The 24,237-nt window shown below is 46.8% G+C and overlaps 1 protein-coding gene across 4 annotated transcripts in view; it reads left to right on the forward strand.

The window, feature by feature from the left end:
* SCUBE1 (signal peptide, CUB domain and EGF like domain containing 1) overlaps positions 1-24,237 on the forward strand; it is a 208,088-nt gene that overhangs the window by 89,582 nt on the left and 94,269 nt on the right. For 2 of the 4 annotated variants that reach the window (XM_083181247.1, XM_083181249.1), the window contains exons 5-6: positions 20,383-20,508; positions 24,084-24,200. In XM_083181247.1, the coding sequence (XP_083037373.1) occupies positions 20,383-20,508; positions 24,084-24,200 (243 nt within the window). The remainder of the gene's footprint in view (positions 1-20,382; positions 20,509-24,083; positions 24,201-24,237) is intronic. The other 2 variants (XM_083181248.1, XM_083181250.1) reach the window with 1 other exon arrangement.

Below are 24,237 nucleotides of genomic sequence, written 5' to 3' on the forward strand. Positions count from 1 at the left end.
TAAAACGTCCTGGCACCCCCTGCGGTTTTTCCTGATGCTCCCAGAAAACATCCGGATGCCGCCGCCAAACGCCGTCTTGCTGTCAGTCAAACCGCGGGGGGTATTGCCCTTACAAACCATGCACATTTTTGTTGCTATTTCCCTTCGCGTATGCGCAAGGTGTATGGTACAAATGCACAGACATTCGATAATTGTTCGTTTTGCGCATTTGCACATCAGCGACCATCTCTGAATCAGGCCCTATCAGGGTGATTCAGACCCCCTCGCTGCAGGCCGAAATCACTTCCCTGTCTGATGTTTGCGGTTTGTGCACGTGCAAATATGCGCAAGTGCAAACCCCTGGAGGGAACGCTGTCAGTGATGGCACCATTCGCTCCAGGATGGGTGTGCAGGGGGCGGAAGCAGGGGAACGTCCTGAGTTTTATAGAGTCCATGTTTCACTGTTCACTAGGATACACGTTGCCTAGCAAACAGACCTGAATCAGGCCCAATGTTTGGAATTAGGATGTGCAGTCCATGGTCTCCCCTCTCCCCGATATATCAGGAATGCAAATATGTCTGCTTCCATCAAGGGGAACAAGACAAATATTTGGGGCATATTCTTTAGATCAATAAGACGCATAAATATATACGTATGTCCGATGGTTTAATTATCCACCCATTTGTTTATTTTTTCATTCTTCGTTTGACATCTGCCGCCCGCAACTGTTTCTAATAAACGTTTCCCTTTTTTTTTTTTTGTATTTGATTCTTTTCCTATTTTTTTTTTCTTTTCCCTCCTTGCGAGCCTTGTAAATTGTCGCTCAGCATTACAATCCTATTTCCATAATCACGGGTGATTTATAACGGCCACGGTTTGCTCGCCGGTGAACTTGTAACCTCGCCTGCAGCCCGTGTCTCCTGCTCCTGCCAGTTCCGCTACGGTGCAAAGACTTCACAAATTGGGCTGCGCAGCAGAATCTGCCGGCTGGATTTGCAGTGGCAGGAGTCTGGCAAGCGCCTCTGATGAATTTCCCACAATCTGTCTCGCACTTTCCAAATATAAGCACAACGGTTTAATTTTTATCCCGTATCTGTATTTTAACTTTGCTCTATTTGCTTAACCTTTTACTTTTTTTTTAAATAAATATTTCTGATGGATTTGTGCCTTAAAGGGAAGGAGGGGAAAAAAAAAAAAACCCTAAGAACTTAATGGCAGATTTTTATTGCCTTTCTGCGGTTTAGCTGAACTATTGACTGCGTTTCCCGGCAAGTCCGATTGCACGAATGTCGCATCCTAGTAGAGATGTGCAGGCTCTGATTTACTCTGATTTCAAAGCAGGATCTTATTGGCTATCCCAGATCACATGACAGTTGTTGACAGTTGATTGATTTCAAAGCAGGATCTTATTGGCTATCAACTGTCAACAACTGTCATGTGATTTGGGATAGCCAATAAGATCCTGCTTTGAAATCAGAGCCTGCACATCTCTACATCCTAGCTCTGTGTTATCCAGTCAAGTACAGATACATTATGCGTCTAATAATTATATCTATCTGGGATACATATGATATTCCGGGAATCAGGGTGCCGGTGGTTAAAAGATGGACTTCAGCATCCCAATATTGAGAATACCGACAGGGGCAACGTTTTGGGAACCTAACCCCCTCACCCTAAATCTCCCATGTATAAGCCTATCCCTAACCCCCCCCCCCTCATATTGATACTAACCTTCTCCACTTGTGCCTAAACTGAATCCCCTCCCTCTGCCACCTAAACCTAACCCCGCTGCCCTGCAGCCTAACCCTAGCCCCCCCCCCCCCTCCTTTGTAAATGGCTAAACCCACCCCCTCCACATCCTAAACCTAACATTCCCCCCTGCGCAGCCTAATCCTAACCATACCTGCCTACTTTTGAAAAAAGCCTGTAAGGGAGATTGTAAAGGTTGTACATAGAAGCGCAGTGGGCGTGTACTGTTACATCTTAGAGGTGTGTCATCAAATGACTTGCATCCAAAAGTAGATGAGCCCAGAGCGGTTAGTAAGATCTACTCATGCTTCCTAACTTCCTGGCCCCCCGGAAGGGTGGGCAAGACTTGAGCATTTAGCAGGGCCCCTGCATGATCCTCCTCCCACTGGTGGTCAAATAACCAGCATTCATGTGTCTTCGGGGAGGGGGTGGGGCTAAAATGAGACAAATCGCATAATTTACAGGAATTGGGGGCGGGCTTAATGGGTGTGGGGTGTAATGGGTGCTGCTGAGAGTCTCCTCCAGGCTTCTCCTGATACGTGTCAGGGCAAGTGTATTGTGTATTACTGAAACTAGAGGGAGGAAGATTCAGGGGAAATTTGAGGAAGAATTACTTCAGAGAAAGAGTAGTAGATAAGTGGAATAGCCTCCCATCAGAGGTGGTAGAGGCAAAAACAGTAGTACAATTTAAACATGCTTGGGATAGGTATATTGGTATCCTTACAAAGAAATAAGGATCAAATATGGTTTGAGGTAACATGTTTAAAAAAGGGGCAGACTAGATGGGCCAAGTGGTTCTTACCTGCCGTCAAATTCTATGTTTCTATTACCCGTGGTTCCATAAAAAAATATATATAACCACAGCATAATGAGGGTTAGGTGAAATCAGGGAGATTGCTAGCCTCTGCAGGGAGTGAGGGAGATCGCTTATATTACAGGGAGTCTCCAGCAGAATGCAGGCGGGTAGGCAGCTATGATCTATCTAGTCTCCATATAAGTCGCAATTTTGGGGACAGATTCAATTAACCACTTCACCATCATTTTTCCTTGTGATGGATGTTACGCTGTTAACTATAACTTACATTTCTGTATTTGTCTGTTTTATAACCTACTGGCGCTGGTCGCTATGTCCTGGGGTCGTCTATCCTTCTCTTCGCTAACAGTTAGGATTACTCCGAGATTGCGGCATTTAAAGGGATAGTAGCTAAAACAAAACAAACACATAAACCACAATAAAATAGATGAATAGAGAAGGAACATGTGTCATTTACGAATACTTCAGTCATTCACCTTAGTCCCTGCTAGAGGTGACACTGGGGCTGGTGACACCCATCGCACACTTGGCAGCCCACTGAAAAGTGGGCAGGTCCTATAATTAAAAGGAGGTGTTGTCTCCCAGGAAGCTCCTAGCTGCATTATTCCGGAGATGCTGGGCTGTCCCCTGAGTCTCATCTGCCGGCACTGCCAGCTCGCCCTCTGTAACAGGAGCTGGGCGTTGCTGGACAACCTCACACTGCAGAGTGTGGAAGGAAACCGGTGCATCCAGAAGAAACCGGTAGAACATGCAAGTTATTTACCGGTGAACCCAGAACCATCGTGGTGGGGGGCAGGAAGCTGGCAACTGCCAAACCATACCGCATAATAATGTGTTTATTCGTCAACATTATAATCATAGGGTGCAACAAAATTTGGCAGCACCGGAGTAGCCGTATATCAAATATGTTTAATATCTCGTCTTAAACTATTTATTAACCGGTACAAAAATTAAGGTATGCAATAACCCGTACCATCCAATCAGCAATCGGCTTTTTATCAGTCTGATACACGCTTGAAAATAATAGCAAACATCTGACTGGCTGCTAGAGCTCCTATACATATGTCCTTCGTTTATAACCCCTCTCGAGTAGACCGGTATATGCAGCTATACGTCCCAGTACGGAAAGATTGAGGGAACTGTCTGTCAACCTGCGCTTTCGTGCTCTCTGCAGAAAATCTTTTCCTTCTGTTAACGTGAACTCTGATTTATATCTTGTCTGGTGATTAGTGTGCTCTGGGTTTCAAAATGTTATCTTTTTATTTCCCCCCGTATAGCTGGAAGGAGAATTTATTGTGAAGTAGCCAAGTTTTTACTTGAATGTCTTAACTACTGGCCAAAACGGCAAGGTGATCCATTATCTTACATTTGCTTGGAATCCCACGCTGACTTCATGGTTTCAGGTTTTACTGTGTGGTTTCCTATCTACAATACATAGGCCGCTGGTAATACAGGCACACGTCTTGTGATCGGAGGTTTCCCCTTGGATGCCATATTGTTACTCTAAATACTGTTGAATTACAATGTTTGGACAGTGTGTGTATTTCCAAGGGTAATTAATGCTTTAAATAGTAAAAAAAGTTTAAAAAAAAATAGTTTTATTTCCTTATTTACTTTTTTTTTTCTTTTTTTCTGTGCCATACAGTTTAGAAGTTAGGCTTATGAAGAGAGCAGATGAACCGCATTAGCTAAACAGCTTTTATAGTCTGATTTTGATTGGTTATGATGTTCATCCAATTGTCTGTGCACGTTTAAATGTGTGGTCTAGTTTGGTCACGTACCAAACTTGAAAGGTTGCAGTGAGGGTGTTGGCGTTCAGTATACCTAGGCCGGAATCCCGGCTGTCATTAGAACACTAGCGCCAAAACTTTTAAAGAGCTCAGGTGAACATTGTGAACCTAATTAAGCCAGGTGGGTTAGTGACAGGCCCAGGGATGAGGGGGGAAGGGTTAGGTTAAGGCACTAGTGGGTGGTCTTAGGGTTAGGCGGTGGGATGCTGGGGTTAGGGTTATGCACTAGCGGGGTGGTTTTGGGTCAGGCTGCTGCAAGGAAAGGTTTGATTTGTAGGAGGGGAGGGGAGAGGTTTTGGGTATGTTGGATTAGATTTGGGAGGGGAGTGTCAAAACTCCAATCTAAACTGCAGTGTGCAAATAAATCTGGGCGGTAATTATGAGCTGCATGTAGAAACAGGCAGTATTTACCCTGTATGCGAAAATGCTAAACATAGTTGCTTCCCGTGCATTACGTCATAGCTTGTTCAGATGCAAAGGTACTTGCTTTATATGCTCTGAATTAGAGGGGGGGGTACCCAGCGTGTAAGAGCCTGGGGTGGGGGTACCCAGCGTGTAAGAGCCTGGGGTGGATATTTGATGATTAGAATCTTTATTGAGAAGGAAAGGTGTACTACAAATATAACCAAGTATAACACTGCTGAGCTCACCCATGTAAATACCTGCCTATTTATTATGTCCGGCTCAACACATCGAGACGATAATCGGTAAGTGCAACTGGCCGATCCGTCGGCCTGGTGTGTACCCAGCATTAGTTGACCAGACTTGGGCAGAGACGTGACATGTTTCCCTTCTCTCCAGAATATACAAACCTGTTTCAATTCCCAGACGGCATTCCCATAATCCTCGGAGTAGACCAGCCTGCTTCCAATTAAGTAGTTGGTCTGGGGGATTACAATAATATTCCATGTGCTTAATTTATGTGATGTACCTTCAAAACTACATATTTTTCCCAATACCATTAAAGCAGCAATCCCAGATTTGTATTTATTTAATCATGCGTCTGATTATATTCACTGCCCTGCAAATATTAATCTCCTTTTCAAAATGTCCCTAGAGGAAAAATAAGTATAGCTTCCATACATGAATACACTGCTATACAATCACAAGCTCACTCTATAATGGCAGTGGGATTGGGAGGGGCAGATTTTTACAGTGAAAACAGAGCTCAGAAGTTGTTCCAGCGCCTCTCTGCTCTGCACATTATTTACCATGTGACAATGGCAACAAATAGTGACTGACATATTCTAGCATGACCATTACGATACACAATTATGAGGAACACACCTTTCACTGGAAAACCACTTTGTCATACATTTTTGTATATAACACCATTGGTTAAACACAATGCATTTTTTTTGCTTATTTTCGCATTCTGACATCTGGAGAGAGGTCTTGAATAGGTTCTATGAATAATATTAAAGAAACAATTCAACGTCGGCCTGGAAAATCCCATAAATAGGCCATAAAAGTGTTTTTTTTTTCTTTTTTTCTGCAAAATAACTTGTACTAAACATTTTGCAGCAGATGAACCTAGAGCTTGTCCCTACGTATAAATCGGGGATGTTTCCTATTAAATGTCATTTGAGATTTCTTCTCTAAGGGCAGTATTCAATGAAAAAGTTCTCCGTGCATGGAGAGCGTTTTATTTCGCTCTCCATGCACTCTCCGTGTTCCGGAGGGCTCGCTGCCACTCCTGCTCCCTCTATTCAATGTGGTTAAGACTCGCCGCCACTCGCGGCGAGTCTTAACCCCTGCAGGGAGCAGGGAGCTTTCAGGGAGCCGGAAGCAGCCAGAGAGATTAAAGTCTCCCTGGCTGCTCCAGAGGACTGTGGAGGGGAGGGGGGCTCTCCAGGACCCAGGCTGCACCCCCCTATAGCCAGCGGGGGACCCAGTATTCACTGCACCGTTCGTGCATAGTTACGTTCGGGTGCTATGAATATCTAATGAGCGGCTCGAGCGCTCCGGCCCCCTGCTGGCTGCACTGTGTAAAAAAAAAAAACAATTAAAAAAAATATATTTTTTAATTAAATATATATTCATGTGCTATAAGCACATGAATAAAAATAACATGCCCCTTCACAGAACCTGATTTTTTGACACCAAAATTAAAAAAAAAAACCTTTTAGATTAAAAGTTCACATTCCAGCTCTCCATCAAAAGATGGAGAATTTCTACACGGAGAGAGACGGCGAAAATTACTTAAAAAGACGGCGAATATTTCACATTGAATAGGGTTGCTCGCTTTTGGAGAGCAAAAGTCTCCATCCAAGGCGAGAAAAGCACAAACTCGCCATAAAACACAGAGAATTTTTCTCATTGAATACTGCCCTAAATCATCTTTGAGTCCTGCGAAGTTCAGCAGTGAACGAGTTAATGATGGAGTAACGTCTTTTAGCCACATGACTTGTGAGCCTAGACCCTCAATACAATGGACCATGAATGTCCACACTCTGAGACCACTAGGAATTAATTCAGCGGAATTGGCAGCCTCTGCTTGAAAAGAGTCCAGGCCTCAAGTAGCATAAAGGATGAATTATTTCTTACTTCTACAAAGGCTCCTTTTAGGTCAAACTTTAAAGCACTGGCAGTCCGGCATAGGGGCACTAACTCTCCAGATGCCTCTGATGAAAGCAGCTTAGATGGACGATGTTCCTACACGGTCTCCTCCTTCAAGGCCCAAAATCACTTGTCCCTTTAACACCCATTGTCCCTAATTGGGTCCTCATGTCCGAATGTCTATAGCTTAGTCCCTCGGCTCTCCGAAACTGTCACATCGGCTTGGTAAATGTGTAATTCCCATATTTTATGATGTGTTTGTGGCTTCCGGTGGTTTCTGATCATGTGTATGAAATAGGTAGAAGTTCACTTTCGAAACCACAGCCCCAGGAGACTCACATGTTCTCGTTGGGGGCTGCCCACTTTCTTGGGACTTAACCTGTTGGGAACATCTTATTCTGCGGTTCAGGTAGGGTGAGGAGATTGTTAAAATTTTCCGCTATGTGGATGAGGCCCGTCAAGTCCGGCATCTTAATACGCGGCACATTCCCGTATGAGGACAAGCTGTCACCCTCTTCTCTCTCAGATGACACGGATAATATTGGGAAATGTATAAGTGACGCTCACCAATACCACACTTATAGGCCGTCGCATCGTTCAACACAAGCTGGGGGGGCAAGGCCAGCTCTTGGGGGCATGGCTACGCCTGGCAGAAGGAAGTAAAATAATAAAATAAAATAGAAACTTCAATGACCGGCCTGTGCCAATCCCTGTAACCAAGCCACTGTAATAAGTACCTGCTTCCACCCCTATCAGAACTCTGTTGCATGGTCCTTATCTTTAACAATGCACACTTTCACCTCCCCTATGTTTAATGCTAGTAATCCATTTGGAAACAGGTGTATATACAGGTGTACGTATAACTCTTCAGTTGACTCGCCACCACTAAATTTTACCTACATGCCATTGTTCCACCCAGCGGCGGCTCCAGAGGGGGTGGGCTGCAGCACACTCCAAAATCCAAATAGGGGAGAAACACCAATTGCCAGTGAGTCAGTGGAATGGCAGTTGCTGTTCCTCTCCTGTTTGAATTTTGAACGGGTAATTCATCTTACAGGGTTTAATCCAAGTGAAAGCAAGACAAATAGCGGAACGATCTTGTGTTGTACTACGTATGTGCTGGGAATTGAGGTTGTGCATACACAGGTCTGTAGCGGAAAATTGGGCATAACTGGGAAGCGATGGAACTGGCGGTGGCACCGGGGGGGGGGGGGGGGGGGGGTTCTGTGTGCGAACGAGGCTGTTTTCCTCGAAAAAAGAAGATAGGCATACCACACCATTTTAATCAGCGTAAGATGCTTGTGCTTCTTTACACATCGATGCCAATAAGACGCATTTTTCACTAATAAATGACGCCCAACTCTAACGCAGTTGTGCAGGACCTGTCCGCTCACTCACACCAGGCACCCGCTGTTGTGTTGCGTACTGAGTCTAGGGGTATTAGGACGCATCTGTAGCACCTGGATTTACTCTATACAGGCCCTAGGTGTGTATCGTGGAATACTGTCATAGCCTTTGTATACTTATCCATTATCATCCCACCTGTGGATGATGTACACCACAGGTCTTTAACCTGTGGCCCTCCAGATGTTGTGGAACTACATGTCCCAGCATGCCCTGAGGTTTTTGGGCATGCTCTTAAAGGAAAAAATGTGGAAATGCATGTTGGAACATGTAGTTTCACAACCTCTGGAGGGCCACAGGTTGAAGACCCATGATGTACACCATTCAGGTTCTCAAACTCGGTCCCGGGGACCCCACACAGTGCATGTTTTGCAGGTCTCTGCACAGAATCGCACCTGTGGATCATTTAAAACGTGTCGGTGAGTAATGAATGCACCGGTGCACCTGCCGGGTGACCTGGAAAATGTGAACTGTGTGGGGTCCTGAGGACCGAGTTTAAGAACCCCTGCTCTAATGTGTCTAATGAAGAACTATACAGTGCTGTACTGGTAATCGTGATGTTAGTAGCAGTCATACTCCTGTGTTCTGCGTACTGCGGGTAGACCTTGTATTATCCCATCCGGGTATCCTGCCGTGTAAATGAAGTTCAGTATTTTTCAGTCTCCCTCCAGCTGTTACTGTCAGGCTGGGCCCCGTTAATATGAATTATGTACTTACATATAAAATAAACGGCTTCTCCTTCTCACACAGAAGGTATTTTTGGGAGACGTAAGTGCTGATTTTAGCCTTTTTTTTTTTATATTTCTTTTCCATCCCATGTTTCATTTACTGTGATATAAATAACTCTGTGTTTTTCTTATCCCTATACCTGGCCTGTATTTCTGGCAAATAGGAATATATACCGCATGCTGTACGTCTCAGTCATACCTCTGACTCGCACGGTATCCGCTCCAAAGGTTGACCGTGTGTAGGTCAAAGGTCAATACCGTCTGGTTGACATATTTTTTTAACTTTTATTTATTAACAGTTTCTTATATAGCGCAGCAAATTCCGTTTACATTTAAAAACCGTGATCAATCAAACTGGGTAGTTACACACAGTCAGAAAGGTAGGAGGGCCCTGCTCGCCAGCTATACTTGACATCCACGTGGCCTCTGATTGAGGCCACACCCTAATGACCGTATCCCGATTGGGAATGGCACGAAGCATACTGTAGTTTGCAAAGCAAGTCATTTGGGGTCCATGCGTGGAAATCTTCAACTTGCCACCCCAAAAGATTAATGTAGACGTTTTCATGTGTCAACAATCAGTATCGATATCTTGCACGTGTCAACCTTTTGTCTGTATAGACCTTGTCAGCCGGTGAGATGCACAGGGCAGTTCCCTGCATCCTAAAGGCTGTAGCCACCCCTCCTGCCTAAACCATATTGCACCAGTCATTAGTGGGATAACCAGCTATTGCTCCGGTGTTGCAGGGTTCCCCCCTATTTCATCCAGACCTTACCCACCGGTAGCAGGTCAGAGAAATGGCCGCACCTGTGTCTTTGGCTAAATCCAGGACTTTCTGTTGTTGCAGATACTTGTTGTGCTGCGATAATTGCCGAGAGAGTGTGTACTATGTGACAAGGCCACAAGACATCTGCAAGCTAAATATAAACATCATTCATTGCACAAATAATACAAACTGTTGTAATATAAAATCTACAGCAAGAAGATGTTGTAATGCAAGTGGCTGGCTGTGGTTAGCTGGCAGGAACCGGCGGCTGTATACAGCAGGCTCCCGTTTATTTTTTGGGTCATTTTTTGGATAATGTCATTGCAAACCTGCACTTCTGTACTCTGTACCAAAGACGTACACATCACACTGCGTATCTGTAATATAAAAGTAGCGGCATACAGTACGTCGCGTCTTCATGGTACTGGAACTTTTTCTGTCTTTGATGAAATTACTGTTTCATGTATTATGTTTGTATTTCATAATTCATCACTCCCAGGGTTGGCTCCAGGCTTCCTAGTGCCCCGAGCGAAATTTCAAGGCTGCTGATTGGCTGAGAGAGAGAGCACTCTCAGCCAGTCAGCCTATCTTTTGAATTTTCAAATTCTGCCGCAGATGTCCGCAGTGTCTGCTCACTCAGTGCTTCACTGTGGACTGCCGACTACGCCACTGCACCCACAGCCCCTGGGCGCGTCAGGCCGCCCAGGTACCACCTGCCTCCCCCTGTATCCACCCTTAGGAGTCGGCGCCCAGCACGGCCGCTCCTATGGAGCATCCCTCGAGGCGGTCCTGATCACTCCATTCCCTCTGCATACTTTTTAACCTAAATGCTTGTTGCCAGAGGTGTATTGCTCGTTGCCCGGGTGTTACATGCTCGTTGCCAGGGGGTAGGTGTTGTTAGCATGCCAGTGCTACCAGAATCCTGCAGGACCTCTAACATCTGTCCCCTTAGAGGCCATTTTTGGAGGGCCGTTTTCTGCTTTGTTACGCCATTGATTTGGGCATAGGTGTAGTATAAATCTGCTTTACCATAGATGGACAATAATTGACTGGTATCCAGATCACTGACAGACAGTGTCTAGGTCCACAGTCATTAGGTTGACAATGTTGACACAAGCAATAGGACGACATGGCAATGGTTGACATATTAAAATGTTGACATGTGTTTTTCAAGGATTTTTTTTTATTACTTTTTTTATTACTTTTTTTATCCGTCAACCATATCTACACCGATATTGGGCCTTATTCAGACCGGTCTACCATCGTTGGCCTGCAGATAGCTAGAGTAGCAAGTGCCATGGTTATGTGGGGGGATGATAGAGGAATAGATGGGGGGGGGTCTTGTTAAAGGAACATCATTTATATGAGGGAGTCACAGGAACAAAGTGAAACAGAAATCAAAGTTCTGTAAGTTATCTAAACAAATTTTTACTTAGCTTCAATTAATGGTGATCTTCCAAAAGTGACAAATGACAGGCCCAGGGCTTATCTCTCATACCCCTCTCCTCCTCATCGTCCGTTTATTGAAATCCCTTAGAAGTGAGGGTTAAGCTGTCAGTCCGGCCCAAGGGTCACTGTGCCCTGTATATATACACACTCAGTGTGGGAAGCGGCAGGAGAGAGGGGAGCGGTAATAACTGGGTGGTTGTGTGCCGCACTCTAGGTGCGGGGTGTAGTATGCAAGCGGACGGCGTCACAGTTGCAATAAAGTTGGGTCGAGAAACTTAGAACATTATCGATTTGATAGAATAAATATGTATTACATGAATACAGTGTCTGACGTGGTCACAATCTGATGTCGGCGCTGAATTAAATGGAATTATTACTTTTCCTTTTGGCTGTCACGCGATATAATTTACGGTCATACATGTTCATTGAACGGTGTGACTATAGCGCTTGATTTATCCACAGAGCTATGCAAGACATTTGCTGTGTTTCCATTGGGTAGACCTCAAAGTTTGTAAACATTATGTATGTTTGTGTGGTTGACGTTCGATGCCAAGAAACATTCCGTCACGCTTGAGATTGAAGCAGGCTTGATGTGGGACGGTTACATGTGCTTCTGTGGCAGGGTTGTTGTATATCATTATCCGTGGAAGGGAAATATATCAAACAGCTATTTGTATGCTGCGGCACTAACCTCTCGGCGCTTTACGGCCTGCTGCAATGCTCAGCGATATCACTCAGAAGCTGTATACTATGCCGTAAACGTCAGGCTTAAAGTTCTGTAAATACTGTGTAAGAACTGGGTGGGAGGAGGGGTAATAATACACTGATGGGTGTTTTACTCTTGGGGTGAAGATGGGTATTATGAGGAGCCAATTTTTTTTTTTTTATGAGTAAGTGGAAGTAGTAGGCGCAGTAGGTTGTGACTGAGTGCGACAGTGGGTTTAAGTATTGGGGCCCATATTTCACAGTAGCCACCAGAGACTGGGGCCCGTATTTCACATAGACTGGGGCCCGTATTGCACCGTAGCCACCAGAGACTGAGGCCCATATTGTACAGTAGCCACCACTGGGGCCCATATTGTACAGTAGCCACCAGAGACTGGGGCCCATATTGTACAGTAGCCACCAGAGACTGGGGCCCATATTGTACAGTAGCCACCAGAGACTGGGGCCGTATTGTACAGTAGCCACCAGAGACTGGGGCCCGTATTGCACAGTAGCCACCAGAGACTGGGGCCCGTATTGCACAGTAGCCACCAGAGACTGGGGCCCGTATTGTACAGTAGCCACCAGAGACTGGGGCCCGTATTGTACAGTAGCCACCAGAGACTGGGGCCCGTATTGCACAGTAGCCACCACTGGGGCCCATATTGTACAGTAGCCACCAGAGACTGGGGCCCGTATTGCACCGTAGCCACAAGAGACTGAGGCCCCTATTGTACAGTAGCCACCAGAGACTGGGGCCCATATTGTACAGTAGCCACCAGAGATTGGGGCCCGTATTGCACAGTAGCCACTACAGACTGGGGCCCATATTGCACAGTAGCCACCACTGGGGCCCATATTGTACAGTAGCTACCAGAGACTGAGGCCCATATTGTACAATAGCCACCAGAGACTGGGGCCTATATTGTACAATAGCCACCAGAGACTGGGGCCCATATTGTACAGTAGCCACCAGAGACTGGGGCCCATATTGTACAGTAGCCACCAGAGACTGGGGCCCATATTGTACAGTAGCCACCAGAGACTGGGGCCCATATTGTACAGTAGCCACCAGAGACTGGGGCCCGTATTTCACATAGACTGGGGCCTGTATTGCACCGTAGCCACCAGAGACTGAGGCCCATATTGTACAGTAGCCACCACTGGGGCCCATATTGTACAGTAGCCACCAGAGACTGGGGCCCGTATTGCACAGTAGCCACCAGAGACTGGGGCCCGTATTGCACAGTAGCCACCAGAGACTGGGGCCCGTATTGCACAGTAGCCACCAGAGACTGGGGCCCGTATTGCACAGTAGGCACCAGAGACTGGGGCCCGTATTGCACAGTAGCCACCAGAGACTGGGGCCCGTATTGTACAGTAGCCACCAGAGACTGGGGCCCGTATTGCACAGTAGCCACCAGAGACTGGGGCCCGTATTGTACAGTAGCCACCACTGGGGCCCATATTGTACAGTAGCCACCAGAGACTGGGCCCATATTGTACAGTAGCCACCACTGGGGCCCGTATTGTACAGTAGCCACCAGAGACTGGGGCCCATATTGTACATTAGCCACCAGAAACTGGGGCCCATATTGTACAGTAGCCACCACTGGGGCCCATATTGTAGAGTAGCCACTAGAGACTGGGGCCCATATTGTACAGTAGCCACCACTGGGGCCCATATTGTACAGTAGCCACTAGAGACTGGGGCCCATATTTCACATAGACGGGGGCCCGTATTGCACCGTAGCCACAAGAGACTGAGGCCCCTATTGTACAGTAGCCACCAGAGACTGGGGCCCATATTGTACAGTAGCCACCAGAGATTGGGGCCCATATTGTACAGTAGCCACCAGAGACTGGGGCCCATATTGTACAGTAGCCACCAGAGACTGGGGCCCATATTGTACAGTAGCCACCAGAGACTGGGGCCCATATTGTACAATAGCCACCAGAGACTGGGTCCCATATTGTACAATAGCCACCAGAGACTGGGGCCCATATTGTACAATAGCCACCAGAGACTGGGGCCCATATTGCACAGTAGCCACCAGAGACTGGGGCCCATATTGCACAGTAGCCACCAGAGACTGGGGCCCATATTGCACAGTAGCCACCAGAGACTGGGGCCCATATTGCACAGTAGCCACCAGAGACTGGGGCCCGTATTGCACAGTAGCCACCAGAGACTGGGGCCCGTATTGCACAGTAGCCACCAGAGACTGGGGCCCGTATTGCACAGTAGCCACCAGAGACTGGGGCCCGTATTGCACAGTAGCCACCAGAGACTGGGGCCCGTATTGTACTGGGGCCCATGTTGCACAGAGACTGGAGCCCATATTGTACATAGACTGGGGCCCGTATTACACAGTAGCCACCAGAAACTGGGGCCCGTATTACACAGTAGCCACCAGAGACTTTGGCCCATATTGCACAGTAACCACCAGAGACTAGGGTCCACATTGTACTGTAGCCTCCAGAGACTGGGGCCCATATTGTACAGTAGCCACCAGAGACTGGAGCCCATATTGCATATAGACTGGGGCCCGTATTGCACAGTATCCACCAGAGACTGGGGCCCGTATTGCACAGTATCCACCAGAGACTGGGGCCCATATTGCACAGTAGCCACCAGAGACTGGGGCCAATATTGCACAGTACTGGGGCCCATATTGCACGGTAGCCACCAGAGACTGGGGCCCGTATTGCCCAGAGACTGGGGCAGAGATGTTGGCGTCTGTATAATAATGCACACGAGAAACAGCTGAAGTCCACAACTTGTAACAGTGTCTAAAGTGACAGATTTGTATTTACCACAATTGTTGTAAAGCCGTTTGATGTCCAAAGCGAATTGCATCAGATAGTCATTCAAACCCGTTCTGTTTGTGCCGCAACACTAGACCTTTTCAGCCGCGGGAATTGTTTGTTTTACCGTCTCTGGCTCCGGGGCGCTCCTCCAGATGTAAGAAAAAGAGGGTAAATGGGGTTTCCCCTGCAAGTTTTTAGTGTTTTTTTTTTATTTTAAAAAAATTTCTACTGATCGGTCTAAAACCGCTTTCCTTTGCTATCTGGGTAGACCAGATAATTGTCCTTTTTTTTCCCACATTGACCAAGAGTTTGTAGCATTTCAAGTGCCTTTAGGGAAACTGATGCAGAAAATGTTATTGATGGGTCTCTATGGGAACCGCATCCTTAGAATGGCACAATTTGCCATTGTTGGTGTGGGATGGAAAAAACCCAAAGCCTTTGCAAAGCATAGATATCGTCTGTTCCCGATTTATCTGCACCCGTGAACTTTGTCTTTGTAAAGATTTCATTGGTTTGTGGAAAGCCCTATACAAACTACAGTCGCGGTAACTGGCAACTGAAGGTCACATTTCTTGTACAATAGAATAGATCAGGATCTCCAGACGTAATTATATTTACGGACAAATTAGTAAAAACTTAATTACGTTTTCATCCTGCAAAGTAAAACTGAAATTCTAATGCCACTAAACTACAAGCGGTCATATCATATTCGTGTATGTAATCCGTGCATATGTCAATTTGGGATTGTACCAGGGTCCCGCCGCTTGGGATGCCCGTAGTCAGAAGGCTGATTGCAGTTAATCTGATGGTCAGGATTCTTACACCCTTACAACCATCCCTACCTGAAGCCATGAACTCAGGGCACCGGTCATCGAACAGGTTTTCTAACTACTGTAGAACAAATGGCACAGGTTATCGGGTTGGCACCAATGGAACAGACAGAGTACTGCTACAAGCTGCAGGAGTTCAGAGCCTGGAGCCCGGGCACACGGCTCTGCGAAGCAACATTGTTCAAGGCATGAGCAGTTTGTCTGAGCAGTCCTTATATCCACCCTGGAGAGTAATGATTGGAGGATCAAGTCAGATGACTGCTGCTAGGTCAGGGATTGGTGAACCAGACAGCAGTGGACAGGTGAGCAGAGTTAGGCGACCACTGCACAGATTTCATGGTCAGCTGATCACAATTGTCATGACGGTGCCCATAGATGGTGAAAAAATTAGCGGGGTTTATTCCAGAGGAAGATGGGGTACGGTGCGTGTTACCGAGGGGATGCTGACGGCGCTGGCCGAGGGAGGAGTGGCTGTTTTTTAGCCGCTCGCTAAACAGCGAAAGAACGCTGCATAACGAGCGATCATGAATCAGGCCCTTTTGTCTCCACGTTAGAACTCTTCAAGGCTTAGCACATCTGCCCCCGATATCTTTTACGATTAAGATATGACGGGGAAGTTGGAAAGTGCACAGAGCGGGGACGGCGCATATGGTTTGGTGGTTGTGTAATACACTAGCCCCCAGACCACCGCCTGACCACAGACCGTCTCTGGCCTGCTGCTAACAAGACTTACCCGGTGACGCACACGTATGTACTGATCCTCCAGACAGGGCCCTGTGACACTTTGCTGTTTCTGGCTTGCACGCAGAGCTCGGCTTTCCTGTCAGACCACAAATCCATCTGCAGGGGATGCTTATATTGTTACCAAAGATGTTTTATTTTGGAATTGAAAACACATTTACTTGCTGCGCCGACTTCCATTTGTTTATCTAGTGACATGTGACGGCGTGATTGTTTCTGTCATGTAACCAGTGTTGGGAGGGGGCGGTGCGGAGATCTCTGACCCTTTTCCTGCTGTGTTCTAGATCCCCCGCTGCAGCTTTCTGGGACACGGTTACAGTTTTGTTATGTACGTGTTTATTTTTATAACATTATCTGTATCTATACAAGCCTGTACCGGGGATGTTATAGGCTGCTACGTAATATATTATAACTGCGAAGTCAGGCTGGCTGTTGTCATAGGCCTCAAAAGATTTTGCACCGTCATACAGCTTTAACACTGCAAACTGCAAACAATGGGGGGGCACTAACATCCGCCAACATCGCCAGGTACCACACTAACATATGCGATTATTAACGCAAAGAACAGCGATTCTAGACCTTTCTCTACGTATATGATCTAAGCTGAAGGCAGATACACACCACAAAAAAAAGTCCGTGTGGACCTTTTTTCACGTGTTGGTCATCGCCATGTCGATATTTCCACGGTTTGTCGACCCTGTTCATGTTGACCATATTGTGTTGACCCACCGACCAGATACCGGGAGAAGCATTGTAAAACGTGCGCACAGTGCGATCGCAGCGCAGTCTTGCGATAATCGCTCATTCTTGATCATCTGCATTGCGTGCAAATGTGAATTAGGCCCACAGTGCATAGTAGGCAACTCAAGGAACCCGGTAGACCACTCTATGACCAGGGTGCTGTTGAGTTGCCCCAGAGGTGGGCCCCCCCACAGATCTGGGCCCCCCCACAGATCTGGGCCCCATAGTAATGGCGCTCCCTGCACCCACTATAGTATTGCAATGACCATTTGTATTGTAACTAGAAAAAATAATAATAATGAGATTATTCAGACTTCATAAACTCCTAATCGTCACATGCAATGCAAACACTGTTTGTGGAGATCTAATAGTAGATAGTGCAAATCTAATGTGTTCACTGCAGGATTCAATTCGATGTCCGTCTCCTGCCTGGAGCCGGTGCTGATCTAATAGCGAATCGAATGCACATCGAACGGATCATCGAATAGAAAATAGTGGAAATCAAACAGGAGTAGAAAAAACTTCAGAGCAGGTCGAATAGTGCGAATCTAATAGGAATCGAATCGAAAACTGAATCGAACCGTGTGCACTAAAGGCCCCCATACATTAGTCCGACTTGTCCTAAGGACAAGTCGGACCTGATTTCCCCCTGCAGCTCCCCGGGAGGGGGACACACGATTTTGCACTTGATGTGCCAAGTTTTGCAAATGATACATCGCATGCGATGTATCATTTGCAACTCCCGGGAGCTGCAATGTGGAGCGAGCAGGGGGGCCGGGGACATCGAGGTGGCGGGCGGGGGATGCTGCAAGGCGGCTGGGGGGACGGACGCACGCTGCTAGTTGTGCGGACGCTGCGGGGGACACAGGCAGCAGTAACATAGAGCCGGGCGGGGGGAGCCGGGAGCTGTCAGTACTGGAAAAAAAAAAGCCCATACAATGAATGGGCAGCCTGTGATTGGCTGAGCGCTCTCTCAGCCAATTGCTGACAGGCTGAGAGAGCGCTCAGCCAATCACAGGCTGCACATTCATTGTATAAGCTTTTTTTTTTTTCAGTGCTGACAGCTCCCGGCTCCCCCCGCCCGGCACTATGTCACTGCCGCCTGTGTCCCCCGCAGCGTCCGCACTACTAGCGGCGTGTCCCCCCCCCCTACCCGGACGGAGCATGACAGCTCCCTGCTCCGGCTCCCCCTGCCGCCCCCCTCCCTCGCCGGCGTCTCCCGCCCCCCTCCCTCGCCGGCGTCCTCAGAGTCCCCACGGCTGCACATAAGATTTATCTTATGTGCAGCCGGTCCGACGTCCCGACTCTGACTCGATACGCACGGGACCGCGCATCGGGTCGGACCGGGTGTCAAAACCTGCGATTTGGTCCGATTTCACTGCCCGATCCATCTGTGGCCAAATCGCATAGTGTGTGGCGGCCTTAAGCTTTAAAAAGTGATTAAGTGGAGAGTGATAAATAGAGACAGGATTATATGCAACAAAAAAAGCTGGAAATATGCATGCAAATATGCATGAAAAATACTTAAAATATGCATGAAAAGTGTTAAAATATGCTACATAAATAATAAAAAAAAGTAATTTTTAACTTATTTATTTAAAAATCAGCATACAATTAGTTGCAAATAAACCTCAAAAATAGGCCCACAGCATCACTGCAGCGTCCAAAGCTCTTCTTGCATCAACTACACAGACCCTCATCTCCAGCGCCGATGGATCAAATGTCAGTATAGCGTGTGAGGGTGGCGCAGTGGAAGGCTTCCTCCCTGCGCCGCATACTCACTGTGACACAGCATTTTCTCCGCGCCGCGTGATGTCACAACCCTTCTGCCTGCCTCCTCTGCTGCAGAAGTCTGTCTCTTGGTGTAAAGTCCCAGGCCAGGGGCAGGCAAATGTTCAGGAGCTTCGTAAAGGCATCCGCCCCAGCTGACTTTTATAAACATGGATTGGCAGCCTAGAGCAGTGTCAGACATATCGTACATCCAAGGTTCCCCACTCTGCGCACATATTTCCTCAGCCTGCACAATCTACCACTACCTGGCCAGCAGCAGCAGCAGGGCAAAGCAGTACTGTGACTCGTGGGAAGAGGGCTGGGCCTAATATAAGCACCATCACCAGATTTTAGGTAAAATATGCAATAACCAGTGAGAATGGGCAAAATATGCAAATGCATATAATCCTGTCTCTAGTGATAAACAACCAGCCAATCAGCTCATACCTGCCATCTTTCAAACTGTAACATGACAGGTAGGAGCTGATTGGCTGGCTGTTTATCACTCTCCACTTTATCACTTTTTGAAGCTTAGTGCATCTGGCCCCTGGTTTGTGTCTCAGCTAGGTGACCATAAATCAATGCAAGCAACCAGATTGTAAAGGGCATAGGTCATAGGGTCAACTGAATGAAGGTCGACATGCATTAGATTAACCACTGAAGGTTGACCGTGTTTAGGTCGACAAGGCTAAAATTGACAGGGTTGGAAGGTCAACACAAGCATTAGGCCGACAATGGTAAGGTCGACGGTAAAAAGGTTGACTTTTTTTTTGGTCCTCACTGCACTCGCCATGCTTTGGGCACGGCGAGTGGTTGACCTAATGCATGTCGGCATAATGGCCGTGCCCCACTGCAAAGTGTGTTATATTTGTAGGTCAGCCGATGACCACGCACCTGATACGAAGGTTATCCCTACGGTGATCCCTGCCGGTGGAGTTCTGCATGCTTAGTGGTAAAATTACTAAAGCTTCTAAAAAAAAAAAAAAAAAAAAGGTGATGTTGCCAATAGCAACCAATCCGATTCTGTCTATTATTTCTCTATTATTGCATTCTAGAAAATGATAGACAGAATATGTTTGATTGCTATGGGCAACAGCGCTTATGTTCGGTTCTAGGAGATTTTTATGCCTTAAGTCTGGGAACTTTGATTTCTTCCCAAAGTTATAAATGTTAATTGTTTACTAAATAAATGATCTAAGTAATGGTTGATGTAGGGATTGTGTATTGTCATGAATTCCTGTTGCCTAATAAAGTTTGGTGTAGGCTGCCTTGAGGGCCCTTCACTCGGGCTGACGAGCACCAGAACGCCCGCGGTCTCTCTCAGCACACAGCACTGCAGAGCGCTGTGTGCTGAGCGAGGTCTCAGGGTCAATGTTCTCCGTGTCTATGCCTGAATGTCGCCCCGTGTGTAGGGCCCATTATGCTACAAATGAGTTGCCTGGCAACCGTGTATTGATGTGGTTCACTTTATCGATATGGAGGAGAAGTGGGGCAAATATCCGGTGAATTTCCTCCCCTTGATGTGTTTCTCTGTTTCTTCACAGAAGGCATGAATTGTATGAACAAAGACCATGGCTGTGCCCATATCTGCCGCGAGACTCCCAAGGTGGGGGTAGCCTGCGAGTGTCGCCCGGGATTCGAACTCGCCAAAAACCAGAGGGACTGTACATGTAGGTAGCTGCCATTTTGTTTTCGATATCCAACTACATAGGATACTCTGTCTTCTCTCCCTTCCACTCTGCTGCATACCCTATATCTGTGTCGCTTTGGCAGGTAGGAACCCTTTTCTGCCCTGTGGTACTGTACCTGGTTCATTGTGTAAGTGTTCTGTTTACCCCCCCCCCCCCCCCCCTTAGTCCATTAGCATGGGAACTCCCTAAGTCGAGTAGACTAGTCTTTGGCTCCACCCCTGAAGTCATTGGCCCCACCCCCCGGATGTATGACAGCACTGCAGGAAGCAGAATCCCCACCGTGAATCTCCCAATGGTGTAAATGGGAGTCAGTATGGGTGACCCTGTTTACACTGCCCCTCAATCCCGGTCCTTCCTGGAACCAAATATGCAAGATAGCCAAGTTGGATTCCCTGTATTAACCCTTTTCCCCTGAGCTGTAACCCGGGTTATACGGTCAATAGCCTAATACCACTTTTCCACCAAAAACCCATGTCTGACCTGCATTTTTGCACACAGTTCCAACCCAGGTTAGACCCAGGTTACATTGCACCTTGGACCCAGATTATTCCCCGGCAGTCTTAATTTCGCCGCCGAAATGTAGACTAAATCTATTCGTCGACACTGTTTTTTTCTGTGACTAAAATGTGGACTATAACGAAAATAGGAATTTTTTTATAACGAAAATGTTGACTAAATATTCGTGTCATGACTAAAATTGACTGGACGGGAATGCTGGATCATTTTTGTCAGGACACCACATTTTTTTAGTGATTGATTTTTTTGGATCCTTTAATTACTAATACTGTATTTTATACAGTTTTATCCATTCTCTCTGGCCCTAGAATGACTTTTTTGCACTGACGCTTAATTTTATTTTGCAGTAGACTAGTACTGACTTACTTGCAGGGCCGGTTTTGTCACTAGGCCCGTGAGGCTAGGGGCGGTACCTATTACGGGCGGCAGGCAGGGCCCTGTCTCCTCCTCCGGGCCCAGTGGGACTTAAACTAGGGATTCTGCTGCTGCAGACTACGGAGCCTACACGGGTAGCGGAAGGAGGCGGAGGAGGGCTGCCGCTGGAGGAACACACTGATTGTAAATAGGGTAGTGGCTACTTTGCCTTCGTCAGAAGGACCTTCTTACGTCAGGCCCTGGAAAAACTAAATTAATAAACCCTGACGAAATTAACACTGTTCCTCGGTCAGCCCAATTTACACTTAACCCGTGTCTACCCTGCATGTCACTCCCAGATAAGTTTCTAAGCATAACCTGGGTCGGATAACCCAGGTTGCGCCATTTACTCTGCTACCAGGGACGGATTCCCAGGTCACTCGACCCAGGTTATTTTTCAAGGACCTTTTTTAAGTCTGAGCCATGACCCAGGTAGTCCCAGCATTAAGTCAGATTATGGCGGCAGAGGAATAGGGGTATTACTGACGTGAATCCTAAAATAAGGGAGAGTACTGTATAGTACAAGTGCCTGGGTCTCACATTTTACAAGCTGGTAAAAACAGCTTCTGCACGCACTTTATTTCAACCATAAAACAGTAAAAACACAGTAGCACCGATTTGTGAGTTCTTGTATCATACATTGATGTTAATTCATTTTTAAAGAACTTTGAAGTACATTAATTGGGCATGACCCCGCTCTCTGTTTACATAAACCCTAATTCTGTTTGTGCAGATCAACAATTAACATGGTGTCATTACATGGGTTATTGCCTGTTCTCCTTTTTAAGTGTTATTATTTAATCCTTGGCTCTCTCTGTACATCTTAATGAGTTCTGCTTAGTTTTTAACATTTAAAATCTGGTTGCAACCAGGTGAGCGAGAAGCATCAGGAAAAGATTGCAGCCCCAGGTGAAGGATAATTGCTGATCTTACCTGAGATATCCCAAGCCTTTGATTCGAATAATTGGGTTGACATTAAACGAAAATCTTGTTTGAAAACACAAGGGTTTATCGAATAAGATAATGCGAGTACAGCATTGTGCAGCCAATCAGATAAATAATTTGAGAAGACTTTTTTTTTTATTATCAAATTATGTAAATAATATCTAATTTGATTCAGTATAATTTTATTAACACATATGCTGTGTGCACTGGTAAAGTGATACATAGGAGATATGTTTGACCCAGGTTTCTGGCCTATGTATTTGAAAAATCCCAGGACGTGTGTTTGTGGTTGTTCTAATATTGTAAAAGCCGGATAAGGGTTCCTGGGGTGTGGCTGTTATACCCCATTAACACCAGAAATGCAGGGACAAACCCGGGAATTCAGTTCCCGGGACAAGCAGGGACATTCCCGGGTTTGGACCCATTCACACCAGAAATGTCCCTGCATTTTCTGGTGTTAGAAGGGGGCGGGAAGGAGGCCGGCAGGAGGTGGGGAGGAGGCGGGATGGCGGCGGAGGTGGGGAGAATACTCACCCCGGTTGCTGGTCCTCCGTGCAGGCCAGCGATCCACACAGGCGGCGGCGCAAATGACGGGACAGGCTGCGGATGAAGATGACGCAGCTCTCCGCCGTCCTCACTGCCGCCGGAGAGCTGCGTCATCATCATCATCCACCGGCTGTCCCATCATTTGTGCCCGTCGCCTGCGTCAATTCCCGGCTGGACAGGACACAGAGGACCGGCAAACCGGGTTAATATACCCTAACCCATTCACACCAGCCAGGTCCCCGGGTTGAACCCGGGAACAACCCTGCTGCCTAGCAGGGTTGGATTGCTGGAAAATTAGCCCGGTAATTTGTCCCGGGTACCTTTCACACCAGAGGTAGTACCGGCTTGTTCCCGGACTCAACCCGGGAATTTAGGCTGGTGTGAAAGGGGTATAAGAGGCTGATATACTGTAAGCTGTGTCATGGCTTGGCTCAGGGTCTCACTACTTAGTACTATACACGTGCCTGTGTTTGTAGTAAGCAATAGGCCCTACCAACCTGAGAGAGGGAATGTGTTATGTTTAGTTTGTGCCCAGTTTGCTAGAACTTGTTTTGTATGTTGTGTACTGCGCAATAAAACTAGCCACAGCTGGATTGCACGAAAATCATGGTAAGAACCAATCCGCTCCTACCTGCCATGTTACAGGCTGCCTTTGAAAAATGAAAGGAGCTGGTTGGAGAGTGATAAAGTGGAAGCTCCTAGCTGTCATTTTTTTCAAACACAGGGGCTGATGTACTAAACCTGAAGTGATAAAGTGGAAGGTGATAATGCACCAACCAATCAGCTCACAACTGTCAGTTTTTAAAACCGTAGCAGATGTACTAAGCCTGGTGAAGTGATAAGGTGGAAGGTGAGACGCACCATCCAATCAGCTCATACCTGCCGTTTTTGTTTTCAAACCCAGCGTGCTTCGGTGTTATCACCTTCCACTTTATCACTTCAGCCTGACTGAATACATCTGCCCCAGTCTCAGTGGTTTTACCCTCTGTCTTGTTACAAGCTTCAGTACAGCAAAAATAACCCAAAAAGTTTATAATAATTCTGTTTGTGTGGAACTATAAAGCAATGTAAATTATTTATTAATAACATTTCTGTTTGTTTGCACATGTATCTTTTTCTTTGGGCCTAAATAGTAACCTGTAATTATGGAAATGGAGGCTGTCAGCACACCTGCGATGATACGGACACGGGCCCCGTGTGTGGCTGCCACCAGAAATATGCCCTTCACTCAGACGGTAGAACGTGTATTGGTAAGTCCGCCCCCACCTATTACTCTCATTGACCGAC

This window comes from Crinia signifera, chromosome 4, assembly GCF_055691185.1.
Source record: "Crinia signifera chromosome 4, ASM5569118v1, whole genome shotgun sequence".
In the NCBI taxonomy this organism is placed as follows: domain Eukaryota; kingdom Metazoa; phylum Chordata; class Amphibia; order Anura; family Myobatrachidae; genus Crinia; species Crinia signifera.